The sequence below is a fragment of the Podarcis tiliguerta genome (genome assembly GCF_965153285.1).
Source record: "Podarcis tiliguerta genome assembly, chromosome: 7".
Taxonomy (NCBI): Eukaryota; Metazoa; Chordata; class Lepidosauria; order Squamata; family Lacertidae; genus Podarcis; species Podarcis tiliguerta.
The window spans coordinates 38,426,126-38,440,886 of NC_139540.1; the positions used below are offsets into that span (position 1 = coordinate 38,426,126).

A 14,761-nucleotide genomic window follows, 5' to 3' on the forward strand; every position below is an offset into this window, starting at 1 on the left:
TGAATGTTTTTGAAACCTGGGTCAAATGACCTGGTAGAATTTATTCTGCTGGATATGGGTGTTCATTTGTTCTCTTGTTTTGCTTTTTAACTTATTAGAGGCAGTATAACACTACAAACAGAAGCCAATTCTGTTCTGCCTCCGCACTGCTACATATTTGCCTCCTGTCTAGGAATGGACTGAAGTGTTTATTCCAAATTTGTCACCCCATTCTGAAGGCAGTGAATTCCAGGTAGACGTTTCAGAAGCTGTGGTTTTACACCCAAAATAGTTTTTTGGAGGAAGGGCTTACCGTAGCAGTGAAAGCGTGAATTCACCCCCCCTTTTTTCTTTATTTTTCTTTCTTCATGGCGTCTCTTCTCCCTTGAGGTTTGGTATTTGCCCCCAAATGCTCCTGAAAAATATGGCAAAAGCCTGAAATGAAAGTTTGAGGACCTGATTCTGCTGTAGACAGAAACAGGCAGCAAACCTCTCTCTTTGTTTTTATCCTTGAAACATTCTGGCACCAGCTGCTTCCTTCACCACCTGGTCCGGCCCCCAAAATAATTAACACAATCAAGGAACAGGCATGTTTTAGTACAGTATGTCTCACTATCCTTTCATTAAATTTCGTTTAAGGGAGCTTTCAAGTAGATCCTTCCTATTGTAAGGACATTCTCTGAAATGTTTGGCTTAAAGAATTCAAACAGTTTACAAATGTTCGTAGGTGGTTCTGCATGAACATTGTACAGTTCGGATAGTAAAGTGTTTGCGATCTTTATGGCTTCATCTCTGTCTAATATTTCTACAAGATACAGTAGAAAGATACAGTACCATCTCCTAACCTGGATAGCTCAGTTGGTTAGAGTGTGATGCTGATAATACCAAGGTTGCAGGTTTGATCCCTTTGTGGGATAGCTGCATATTCCTGCACTGCAGGGGGTTGGGCTAGATGATCCTCAGGGTCACTTCCAACTCTACAATTCCATGATTCTAGCAATCCTACACATGTTTGTTTGAAATCATTCAGTCAGGATTATAGCAGACTGAGTGTGTTTTGTGTGTAGTGTGCTTTCTTCCTTGGCGATCACTCATAGCCGAGTAAGATTGTTTTCCATAAGCATGGTTTTAAATTGAGTCCGTAAGTGACTGTGGAGGCCAATTCTGGATCTGCATGTCCTTCCACAGTGGGGACATTGGTTTCCGGGTGGGAGTTGATCATGGTGAGGGTTTGCCAAGCGTACTTTCCTCTTAGCGTGTTTCTCCCTTTCGTCCTGAGTTTAAGCGTTTCAAAGCCCAGTATACTTTTGGTAAGGGCTGTTCTCCAACTGGAGCGCTTGCAGGCCAGTGTTTCCCAGTTGTCGGTGTTTATACTACATTTTTAAAGACTTGCCTTGACAGAGTCTTTGAACCTCTTTTGTTGACCACCAGCATTACGCTTTCCATTTTAAAATTTGTAATAGAGTAGTTGCTTTGGAAGCTGAAAATCAGGTACCCACACAACATGACCAGTTCAACAGAGTTGGTGTTGAAGAATGATTGCTTCAACACTGGTGATCTGTGCTTCTTCCACTACACTGGCATCAGTTTGTCTGTCTTCCCAAGTGATGTGTAAATTTTTTCGGAGACACCGTTGATGGAATCTTTCGAGGAGTTGGAGATGGCATTTATAAGTGGTCCACGTTTCACAAGCATTCAGTAAGGTTGGTAGTACAACAGCTTTGTAAACAAGGATTTTGGTTTCCCTGCCAATGTCCTGGTCCTCAAATACTCTGCACTTCAGTCGGGAGAAAACTGCACTCGCAGAGCTCAGGCGATGCTGGATTTCGGCATCAATGTTGGCCCTTGTGGAAAGTGTCATGTGCAGCGCTGCTGCCAAAGCACAATAACATTTTTAATTTTACAATGAATAAAAAATAACTATATTTTTTGTTCCACAATTAAACCACTAACTCTTTTATTGCCACAATTTTTTAATTATCTTTTCCCCCCTATAAATTGCTTTAGTGGTGGTCTTCTCTTGTATGACATTTTACTGTTATGAAATGCAATGATCTCAGACTCTTTTTGTGGGATCTTTGTAAATCTTAGTTGGATCTGGGCCACAATACACCCTGCCAGTGTAAGTCATATTACAAGAACTCATGACAGAGAAGTACTTGAAGGACTAAACTGGCAGCTGCCTATATTGATGGATCATATTTCTCCTGAGAAATAGTGAGCTTTTCGTAATAATGGATTTCTGCTTGTAAACATAGCATTAAATTTTCTGGATATTAACTTGTGACCAGTAACTACAGTGGTACCTCTGGTTGCGGACACAACTCATTCCGAGGTGCCATGCGCACCCCAAAAAGTCTGTAACCAGAGTGGTGCTTCTGCGCATGTGCGAAGCGCGCAGAACGCTTCTGTGTGTATGCATGCGGTAAAACCCGGAAGTAAACACTTCCGGGTTTGCCGCGTTCTTAACCCGAAAAAACACAACATGAAGCATTTGCAAGAAGAGGTATGACTGTATTGCTTTTCAGATTTGTTTCTGTTAAATGGGTTAAATGGGTTCAAGATAAATACCCTCTCTGGCATTGTCACTTGGGGACCCTGGAGCAAGCAGCTGACTTAGGGTGTCATGAAAGGGCAGCAAACCATCAGTTACTGCATTTTTACTGCTGAGCCAGGGATTGGAGGGTAGGGACTTTCTTTATCCAGCACCAAAATAACTTGGCTGGCTCTGGCTTCCACCTCACCTTGACTAGAATGGGAGGCACTATTTCCCGCTCTTTCTCAGGAAATCAAATATTTTGGTCCAGCCCTGTCTTATTCACATCTGCTGTTCAAGCTTAGCAACAAAAGGCTAACATTTCAGAACAAGATTTATTATGGTAATTGAAATATTTTTGAAAGTAAGTGTCAAAGAAAACGGATATTGCATTTTAATCATTTTTTTACTTTTGCAGGCTGAAAAATGTGTACTCCATTACTGTTTTACTGTGCTTAAGAATAGTGGGAAATATTTCTACTAGGACTAGCAAAGATTTGTCACCTTAGTTTATATCAATATATAAATACTGTCTAGTTCCCATCATTATTTTGGCATCCCATCCTTCAAAACCTGTTTGTCAGATTTTTGTGTTCTGAAAAAGCACAGCTCACTGCTTTCAACCATCCTTACTATTCCCATATATTAGCTCTTTCCTTAACTCCTCTCTGTAAATCCTGTGAAATGTTTTACCCCAGCTACGTTTTCCCCCATTTTCTATCATTTCCCCATCTATGGGTTTCCTCTTTTACTTTTTTCAGGATGTGCAAACTCATTTGAGAGGTATTCAAAATTGTTATGATAGTTTAGAGAAGTTTTGAGCTTTGAAAATAAACATTGAGTCTGACTTATATGGCTTCTGGTTTCAGGCTTTCCAGACAGTCAGGCATCACTTTTTCTCCTCCCGGCCTTTCTTTTTTAAATACAGCTTCAAATGTTATACAGTGACTTTAAGGGGAAAGATCTGAAACTCAAGGATAGTGCAAGACATACAACTGCCTTGGGGGGGGGGCACATGCAGCTCATTAGCTTTGTGCTGTTCATTCCAGGTTTCTTAAATTTAAGAACAGCAGGTGTGCGTCTGTATTGGTGAGAAATTCAACTTACTGTGTGGTTGCCAGTCCTCAGTGTTTGTGAAATTTAACCATGGTGCATGTCATAGAACACTAACCACATAGTGTGTTAAATAATGGGATGGCTGTTTTTCATGGAGAACAGATGAGTTTTGAAGTTTTACTTATGAAATAAGCATGAACTTTGGAACTTTTAGTTCAAGTGGTATGAAATTTGAGGCGTTGAAAATGTGGCGGTGTGTCGCATATGTAGAAATTCCAAAGTTTTTTGTATTGACTATTGGGTGTATCAGAAAATAATAAGGATCACTGTATTTTGAAATTAAGATTGTAACATGAGGATTGCCCTCTGCTTGATATTCCTCAACCCTCCTTAAGCCCTTGTGAGTCTGCATACTGGTATTAAATTTGTTTGATTGATGGTTTGGATTATACCTATACCCTTCAGAAGCATCTTGAATCCAGTCTGCTAGCAAAATTACTATTCTGGCACTGATAAGCTAATTGACACATGATGTAACAAAACTTATTAGTTTTTGTTTAACCCACAAGAGATGGCATTGAACTTCTTGATAAACCATAATTCAGCTGTTTCATGTTCTTTTCTTCTTTTGAATTTTCTCTTTCTAGAATGACCACTTTATGGTCAGTTTCAGAATATCCTGGGAGGTTGAAATGTTCTCCCACTGGTTTATAGATACTGCCATTTCTAATGTCTGATATCTACCTTAAAGGCTCCCTACTTGTTGCTCTGTTGCTTTCAGTGGTCCAGTTATGTTTTCAAGGTTCATTGAGGGAGAGAAATTACATTTCCATAGAATTAGCAGTATGTTGTTACTTACAAAATGTAATTTCTTCTCCCTGGTCCCATGCTGACACCCACATACACCAACACTTCCATTGTGAGCTCAGTTCCCCTGTTATCTGTGTCACTGATGATAAAAACTGAGTGCCGCAAGGGAGGTACAGGCCTTCCAGAGTACCTTAGTTGTGGATGTTAGCGTAACTTTGTGGAAACTGGAAGACCCTAATAGATAGGTGTCAATTTTCCATAATATTTCTCCTATCTTTCAAGAGAGAAAAGGGGATCCTTGATCCCTTATTTCTCTGCTTGATCACTGAGGTCTTTGAGGGTATCACGGTTAGTGATCCCTCTCAGCTCAGATGTATGGCTTGTATCTACCGGTACCTGTGTATTCAGTATTGTAGGCCCAGTCTTACGGAACTCCTGCTGAGGGATCATAGGCGCTGAGGACCTGTTTATTCCAGAAGGTTTTTAAAATTGAATTCTGATTTTGCTGTTTTAACTCACTTTTAGTTTCATTGATTTGAGTCTTCTGCACACCAGTTAGAGATGACTGTGGTTAAGTAGTATGCAAATAAATAAGTAAGCAAGCAAGCAAGCTGTATAGACCAACGAAGGTGTGGCCTTATGGCTTCCGACAAGTCTCCATTGCAATGTTGTTGCTCATCTGGTGATCTCTCAAGGATGCATCTTGTTATTCTAAGGATCTGTGGTTTAAAAAAGGCATGTTCATTGAAATTTCTAAAAAACTGATTCATAAAATATGTGTCACCAGGGGTAATGTGGACCCCTCCAACTTTGCTTGTATAGGGACCGTTTGTGATTTATATAACCAAATCTCATGGTTAGCACATTATTTGGCAACATTCATGGTTATTTGGTTATGTTTGGTACAAATGTGAACCTTGTATTCCACTATGGAATGTATTTTACACCACAAATTCTTTTCTTTTTTAAAGCTTCTATGATTATTATTTTATTATCTCTTAATTTTATTCTTCCTGCTTTTATAGCTGTTTTTATTATTACTTTTAGCTAGTTATTTTGTTTATTTGAATAAAAAATGAACTTTTATTTACATTTTTGCCCCCTTGAAATGTCAAAAAACATGAGCCTAAAGAGCCTCATGAGCAAAATAGAGGAACATATTCTCTTCTGAAATGTCATGCCTTGAACATATAGATTATTGATTGACCTGTGATGATCTCAAGCAAACATACTTCCACATATTTTGAACAATGATGCAGAAGAAAATAGCCATTCTCTTTTAATTCAGCAAGTTCTTTCTTCTATTAAGGTTCTGGATCACACAGTATTGCTCTTCTGATTTAGCTTGTTGCATGGAAAGGAGTTAGTGTACACCAGCCACACATACCAATGCGAGGATGGAACATTTGAATGTCATCTACGCATGTAAAATCTAACGTGTAGGCTAAAATGATATGGGTTGATTTTACATCATGTGCACTGCATGACATTAGCTTATTCAGGTTTTGTATGTGTGGGCAGCAATTGTCCTATCATAAGCATGTACTAATTTCCATAGATCAATTTACAGACAACTCAGTTGTGTAGAAGAATCATTTGTGTGAAATCAGTGCTCAACAAACTGATTATCTATGCATGTGCACTAAAAGTGAAGACCGAACAACACAATCTGATTCTTTCTTAAAGTGACAAAATTATAGTGCCATAAGACCTGAGGGAAGAAATAGTTAAAATTGACTAAAAATGAGTCCACCAGGTTTACCAAATTCCTTCACCATAATTCCAGTAAAGTCAAATGTTTTATGGAATTTCACTCTTTTGAATGACCATATATGCAAAGTCGTATTTATTTTTAGGATTTTCAGAACACTAATTTGCAGCAGGTCTCTCAGAAGCCCTTTGCTCCCCCGTGCCATAATGTATACCCTGGATGTAACATAGACAAGGCTCAGTAGATATTTGCTTATGTTCCACTAATGATATCTGGGTAGTGTTAGTAGCAATGATGATGGTAAAGTTTGTCATCCTCAGGCTCAGAAACAACACTTGCCTCAATGAGAGATGATGTTACTGAATTCTTCTTTGGCTCAGAGAAGATCAGGAGGGCAAAAACCCACTCGCCTTGGCCAGTGTAGGCCTCCAAAAATGGGCCACTGAGGGAGCCTATTCAGGTCATTTACTGTATGTGACCTGGCATCCTAGCATAGAACATTATTTAAAAGACTTGTTTTTCCTCTGCCAGGTTTAGCCAGAACAGCAGCAGCAGCCCTATTGATAAATGGGGTTTGGATCTGGTGTGACTTTACACTAGCTTATTGTGCATAGGATTGCCCTCTCAATGTATTAACAGGACAAGCCAAAGGAGGGTGGAGTGGGGTTCAAGGTCTCATGTCAACTTTCTGGCTATTCCTTACTCATCTCCTGTCTTTCCACTAATGCAAGCCTCCTAACACTCACTATGGGGATCTAAGGCAGCTGTTAGAGCAACCAGATCCTGCAGCCATTCTGGATTTTTATGGGGGGGAAATATTTTGTTACGTTAGTCATGGCTTTCAAGCCTAGCATAATTTGTGCGTCAAAATCTGCTGCTGGAATTCAAGCCATATGTAGATCATTATCTCCTTCTACAGAAGGAATCAGAGGCTGAGTTATCTAGCCTCTTCTTTTTTAGCACTTTCAGTGAAGTTGGCAGGACTGATCAGAGACATTGTTCTGTTTGAGGTGTAGAAGCAGATGGAACTCTGCCCTCTCCATCTTGGTCAAGGTGTAACTTAGCTAGCCAAGACCAGCTAAGTTATTTTGCCACCTATGGCAGAAAAATCCACAAGCTTTTCTACTTCCTAGCTTTAGTAATATAGTTATTGTTATTTACAACCTGAAATCAGCTACCTGAGGTGGTAACCCCGCTCTGCCTAATGGTAGGGCTTGTCCTGGAGGTTGGGAAGCGAAAACGGTAAGCTAAGGCTTGCCCTGATTGCAGAGTGAGGGTGAATCCTAGTAATGGGTGAGGGTGGATGGATGGGGGCTACCACTGAGATGAGGCAGAACAGCAGAGTTATGGAACAAGCATTGCTGCTGCTTCACGCAACATCAGAGATGCAACAAGCCGCTCACCCCATTCTTCAGTCCTCTGAAATTTCCAGTGGAAATGATGAGGCTTTGCAAGGTGGGAAGGGATGGCTGTCCCAACTTGCCAGTGCTCCAATGGTTACTTAAAGGTAAAGGTAAAGGTAAAGGGACCCCTGACCATTAGGTCCAGTCGTGGCCAACTCTGGGGTTGCGGTGCTCATCTCGCTTTATTGGCCGAGGGAGCCAGCGTACAGCTTCCAGGTCATGTGGCCAGCATGACTAAGCCGCTTCTGGCGAACTAGAGCAGCACACGGAAACGCCATTTACCTTCCCACCGGAGCAGTACCTATTTATCTACTTGCACTTGACGTGCTTTCGAACTGCTAGGTTGGCATGAGCAGGGACTGAGCAATGGGAGCTCACCCCGTTGCGGGGCTTCGAACCACCGACCTTCTGATCGGCAAGTCCTAGGCTCTGTGGTTTAACCCACAGCGCCACCTGCGTTACTTAATGTTCCGCAAATACTTAGTTTATATATTGTATTGATGTTTAATATGTTAGCACTGGAGTTATTGTTTGCAATCCTGTTTTCTTGATATTTTTTCTTATATTGTCCATATCCATTAAATCACCTCAACCTTGTTACACTTTGTTACACACACACACACACACACACAGAGAGAGAGAGAGAGAGAGAGAGAGAGAGAGATTTGAATTTGCTCATAAGAGCTCATGGCTCAATAAATCAGTTATACCCTAAAACCTTTGCAATGTAATTCAACAGTAAGTCAGTTAGCTTCCAGTTTACTCAAAAGTAAGACTGTAGAGGATTGCATCCTTAGTCTCTCTAAGGTGCCATAGCAATGTTTTCTTTACTCAACACTATTAGATCAGTCTTTAACATGTATATCAGAGATCGTGATTTAAAATGGGTTTCGTTTCCCTAAGGTCTTATCTTATGAACATATTTATTGGTTTCACCTTGGCAAGATTCTCAGTTGATCATGAGAACTGTGGTGACAAGTGTGACCATTTCATAAGTCTGCTTCCGCTAAATCCATGATTATTTAATTGTGGTAGCATCTTGTCATAATTATGCTTAGATTTATTAGCTTCAGTTATGTGGTAAGCATCGCTTTGTGAACAGGCCACGGGGGCAGATTTTAAAGAGCTAGTTAGGCTTTATCACCTGATATGTGTCTGCTTTGATGATCCACTGCTTCTCAGAGAAGTATTCACCATGCACTAAGAGAAAGAAGAAGCTTTCCTTTGAAGATACAAATTAAACTATAAAGGGGACCATCCTCAAGCTATTTCCCATGAAATAATCTCTCCTCAGGAAGTTTTACTCCAAAGGCAGTGGCTTTGGGATTAAAGCAGAAAAACAAATTGCATTTCTGCAAGGTCACTCGGAGGTCTTGTGTGGCATTGTGCCGCTGAACCTAGCTAATCTTGGGGCCCCATCTGGTGCCTACAAGAAAAACAATATCCAAAGCGTCAGAGAATTAGATCAGTGGTATGGCCACTCCTCCAGCTTTTCATAGCTACTGCTGCCGTGGACTAAGGGGCAGGATTTATTCTATAATGCTTAATTATCTAAAGAAGACTAGGCATACAAGTTGAAAGATCCCATTGGAAATAAAAAAGAAATCCCCGATAAAGAAGATTACTTATTATTATTAACTGGGATTATGCAAGGGATGAAACTCTTGCTTATATAATGCAACTTTGCCTATAACTGTGAGGATGCAAGTCCATAAAGCCTGCGCAAATAAGAGTAGATGCTTTTATTTGCGGAACACCAAGTTTTAGAACTACTCTGTTTTGTATAAAAATGACATGCTGCTTTTCTTCTGTATGAGAGGGTAGGGCTGATAATAAAAATATAATGGTTAGTCACTCTTCAAAATGTTTCCTTAAATGTTGTTTCAGTTTGTTGGTATTTATGCACAGCAAAGATCCATGCTAACAACTTTGACGGCACACTGTGTGGATATTGTGCCCCCCCCCCCCAAAAAAAAAATTCGCCATAAATACCAAATTATGTCTTAATTGTTTGATTGAACATAACTTACCAGAACTGATGAGAACACATTTCATATCTACTTCTCTTTTTTAGTGGTACTTTTTATTTTTATCATTTATCAGAAATGTAATGCTAAAATAATTGTGTATTGGGCAGCTGGCAGCTTCTTGGAAGGGAGCGAGGCAATGAAGTAATCTTGAAGGAAGAGTGCTCTCCCCCCCCCAACCAGGTGCCTCCCCACTCTTGCTGTATACTGCTCCCCCTGCAGTGTTGGGGTGCTGCATAGCACATAGGTAATGCCTGCTCCTCGCCAGTTTTCTCCCCATGTGGGGGTACCATTGCTGTGAGTGTATTGTAACATTCACAGACCTTCACAGTAAAGGGGGACTTCCCACATCTCACATTGTTTCAGACTCTTTAGGTCTTCTGATTCATGGACAGTTTACAGCAAAAACTCATTGGAGGGCTCAGCTTTATGCCCACAAATAAATATATGCTTCCACTGGCATAAAGAATATGCCTTACATATGTGGATCTCTGTATATACAGAAGCGCTCCTGCATCTGCAGAAAGGTTTTTGTATTGAGACTGGTATTTAAATGGTAACTAATATATATATATTCTCTGTATGGCATGCCTATGTAAATACTGCTGTTTGGTTTTATTTTGTATCAGTTTTAGTTTTGAAACAGCTTATGGACAAATACAGTTTATATTTAATAAACCCATATGGTGATATCTAAGTCATACTCAGATGATGATTAGTTGTTGTTTTTTAATCTCATCCAACCTCCTAAAGGAGGAGTTCAGGGTGGAAAACAACACAGCTTTTGAAAAACAGTTACTGTATCTCTCTCTCTCTCTCTCTCTCTCTCTCTCTCTCTCTCTCTCTCTCTCTGTGTGTGTGTGTGTGTGTGCATGCACATATTTTGATGTAGACTTTTCTTTAACACATTATTGATAATGAAATATCTTTTCCTCCCCAGAAGTATTTCCAAGAGATTCCAACTTAAAGGACAAGTTCATCAAACATTTCACAGGTAAGAACACTTTTTGTGTGATGGCAATTCTGTGTTTAATCTCTTGCCAGGTGTTGCCTACATAAAGGAGTGTCTTATCTCCTCTCCCAATGAAGGAAGCCTATATTGTAAATTACTAGGTCCAACCTTTAGGGCTGCTGTTTTTCTATTTGCTTCCCAACTGGTTGTAGTGGGACCCACAGGTTAGGGCATGGAATCTTAAGGCCCATTAAAAGGCTAGCTGTTCCATTGGCAAGTGACTCTCAACTTTTGAACTTCCCTAAATATCTTCAGATGCCTTTTCCCCAATAGATTGGAAAAGGCTCAATAGAGTTGAGGAGCCAGTGTGAAAAGTCTTGGTGATAAAATTTTGTAGCCTTTATAGTTGTAACCCATCACCCATCACTGGCCTTCTTTTTCATTATTCCAGCAGCTTTAATTACATTAATATGGTTATATGTAATTTTTGTCAGAAACTCCAGTAAAATTGTACTGTGAACATTTATTTATCTATCACAATATCTCTTTATCACACACCCCACACCCATGAAATGAAGTTCTCTGGGTGGTTTATAGTATAGAAATTAAAACCATATGAATAAACCTAAAAGCTGAATATAAAGGTAAAGGTAAAGGGACCCCTGACCATTAGGTCCAGTTGTGGCCAAATCTGGGGTTGCGGTGCTCATCTCGCTTTATTGGCCGAGGGAGCCAGCGTACAGCTTCCGGGTCATGTGGCCAGCATGACTAAGCCGCTTCTGGTGAACCAGAGCAGCACATGGAAACGCCCTTTACCTTCCTACTGGAGTGGTACCTATTTATCTGCTTGCACTTTGACGTGCTTTCAAACTGCTAGGTTGGCAGGAGCAGGAACCGAGCAACGAGAGCTCACCCTGTCGCAGGGATTTGAACCACCGACCTTCTGATTGGCAAGTCCTAGGCTCTGTGGTTTAACCCACAGTGCTGAATATAGTAGGAGAATAAAGACAAAATAAGCTAAGGAAAAACTGGAGCCCAAAATATCTAAAAAACACTAAACATTTTTAAAGATTGAAAGGCTGGGGCAGGAGTGGGGAAGAGAAATACCTTCACTTGATGCCAAAAGGACCACAGTGTAGGTGCCAAGTTAGCTTCTCTGAGCAGGACATTCTACACCCCTAGTTCTATCACTGAAAAGGTCCCTTTTCTATTAACCACTACCTTGCCTTATTTGACAAGGAGAGTACCTGGTGAAAGGTTTGAAACATATTAGACGAAGCAAATATGAACTAACTATTTATTAATTATTTGTGCAATTTAGTTTGCCATAGAATTAGAAATGCAATCAAAATGTTGTGTTTGATTAATCCTCAAACAGGTCCAGTTACATTTTCAGCTGAATGTAGTAAGCATTTCCACCGGCTCTATCACAACACACGGGATTGTTCAACACCAGCCTGTAAGTTCCAGCTAAAAACTACTTCCATGTTTCATTGTCCTGTCTGTCTGGTCTTAGGCCAGGGTTGAGCAGGTTCTTAACACCAAGTCATTTCCCCCAGTCTTTCTTGAGAATGGAATACACATGTGTCCACTGCCACTAAGAACATAAGAAGAGCCTTGCTAGATTAGACTAGTCCAGCATTCTGTTCTCCATTGGCAAACTTGAGTCCTTTGGGAAGACCACAAGTAGGGTAGTGAGTGTGGTGGCACTCTTCCACTTGAGATTCCCAGGAACTGGTGTTCAGAGCTATGCTAAATCAACCTTGAGCGCTGTCAACTTTGAGTGGCATATTTCACCTGGTGCCAGAGCTGAATGTAGTGCCACGCTGAATGTAATGTATGTTGAAAACTACTTCCTTCCTTTTCAACTTTACAATAGTACCAATAGTTCACATCAACGTTCTGTTCATTAGGGGACATATATGAATCCTTTGTTTCCACTTGTATTGGGCTGCCCTACAAGGAATGTTACTTGTTAAATGATTGTTTTATTGCAACCCTTCTAGGGAGACATATAAAAAACTCCCTAAAACACCTACATTTTGCAGCTGATGGCAAATGAAACTGGACTTACACTCTAGGAAATTAAACACATGATGATTAATGTTAACTTCATTTTTGTGGTTTTAAATAGATTATAAAAGGTGTGCAAGATTGCTGACAAGATTAGCAATGAGTCCACTGTGTACACAGCCATAGGAGGCCTGTTATGTAAGTATTTTTTTTTAATTAAAACACCTTTATAATCTAATGACCAGTTTGTTCCTATTAGTTTCTTTTCTCAAAAGCCAAATAGTAACAAGAGTTTTGCCTTCTCCCCACTGTGGTTTCAATGAAAATCACAGAAAATCAGACATACAACTTTTTTCATCAAGAGGAAGCCTCTGTTGGCACTAGAACTGGAACTCCCTGCTTTGGAAATGTGGTTTTCATCAGTGCCATGACAAGAGTAGAAAAAGTCTAGCTCCCTTTCTACTCCCACCATTTTAAGCCTGATCAGTCTCTCCTGTGGCTACTTGAATTTATAAAAAGATTTATGTAACTTAAAGAGATGACTTACCTGCCGTTTTCCAGTTTTGTCAAATGCTTGTTGATGTGGCCCTGGTGGGCTACTTCTGCACCATTTCAGGACCATGGAGAAGTCTACTGATATAATAGGTAAAGCATGGCTTCAGTTTTCTAAACAACTAGCTTTTTAAGCTGCGCTACAGGTTATCAACAATATCAGACCATGACTCCACGGTGGAGATAGTTGCAACTTTCTTTTTTTTTTGTAGATGGCAGGAAATATTTGTTAATTTCTGAGGTATACTAATAAGCCAACATTAAAAATGCAGCATTTCTTGTTTCAAAAATGGAACAGGATCACCACTTGGCTGCTAATCTGCATTTATTTGGAACAGAATCTGTGTGCATATCCACTCTGTGTGCAAAAGACTTTCTGTACAACTGAAACCCCGATTTGTCAGGGCTCTCAAAATGTATCTTCAGTTGAATGTGCCAATGGTGGGGTGGTACCAGCAGTTATGTTGCCCACTGAGCATTTCATGTTTGCACTGGGAAAGCCTGTAGTCATTAAAGTTTGTTTTTTCTTCATTTTTTAGTAAGCAAGAACCTATAAATGCGTTGGTTTCTACTGAAACTATTATTATTCAATAGCTGGGAATCTAAGTGAACTGTTTTTTGTTTCAGACTTTTCTGCTAAGCCTGAACTCTGGTTTGCCGAGAAAGTGCCTTGAAATCTGTCCCAAGACAAAGAGAAGACATCTTGCTCTTTTTTTTTATTTACAGCATTGTTTTGTTACTAGATGCATTTTATTTTCATATATGTTGGACATTCCATATTCGTGTGAAAGGAACGTATTTTATTTGTATTTGTAAATATGTTGCCTATAGCTCAAATAAGCCAATTTATTTAAATATGTTGTATATAAAGACTACTAATAATATACTAATTAAATGTTATATGCAGGGAGTTGGCTGGTGTGTTTGCTGTTTTCTTGTTTCATTGTTTGTACATCATTTTGCTCAGGCTCTTACTTTCATTATTTGCACTAACTTGAAAAGCAGAAGTCTCTGTAACTGAAATCTGAATAAGCTGCAAGTGGGATGTTTTACTTTCTGTGGAAAATATTTCATATTATGAAGCTTTTGGTAAAATATATATATGCCTACATAGTATATATATTATTGCACATCAGAACAAACTGCTCAAAAAATGCACACTGCTTTGGGAAACATTTGTAAAGCTGTTTTGGATTATCATCAGTTACGTTTGTACTGGCACTTATAGAAAGAGTCGCAAATAATGTAAATATAAAGACTGGAAGACTGCAATGCAGTTTGGGTGGAATAAAGAATATAGATCTCGTATTTTCATGTTTTTTCTTGACCCTTTGGGTGATTTTGGGACTTTTAATTACTATATCTAACACCTGTTAAATATATTCTATATTGCAGCTGGATACTATTAAAGTAATTATTCCATACTTGAAGGTATATGCTTTCTACATACTTTCTAATGCTGCAGTCCTATGATCTCTAGGAGGGCATCCCAGGAGCCATAGGGCATTTTAGCTTTTACTTTCTGGAAAAAAAGCGAGAAACAGATGTTCACCCTTTGAGAGGAGACCCGACCTTTCAAGCCTTCCCTGTGAGGCTGTGGAAAAGTCCTCTGCCATGACTCCTCTAATGTTAGATAGGACAAAAAAAGGAACATACCAGGTTATTCATGGATGTGCAGGATCCAAAGCCCTCTTATTCTTCTGATTCCCCCTCCCCACAGAA

General features: G+C 39.7%; 1 protein-coding gene across 1 annotated transcript in view; it reads left to right on the forward strand.

The window, feature by feature from the left end:
• The window catches only part of ALKAL1 (ALK and LTK ligand 1), a 33,381-nt gene extending 19,037 nt beyond the window's left edge, over nucleotides 1–14,344 (forward strand). The window contains exons 3-6 of the mRNA XM_083451424.1: nucleotides 10,463–10,516; nucleotides 11,853–11,933; nucleotides 12,609–12,685; nucleotides 13,667–14,344. Of these exons, the coding sequence (XP_083307550.1) occupies nucleotides 10,463–10,516; nucleotides 11,853–11,933; nucleotides 12,609–12,673 (200 nt within the window). The 3' untranslated portion in view covers nucleotides 12,674–12,685; nucleotides 13,667–14,344. The remainder of the gene's footprint in view (nucleotides 1–10,462; nucleotides 10,517–11,852; nucleotides 11,934–12,608; nucleotides 12,686–13,666) is intronic.
• The last annotated feature ends 417 nt before the right edge of the window (nucleotides 14,345–14,761 follow it).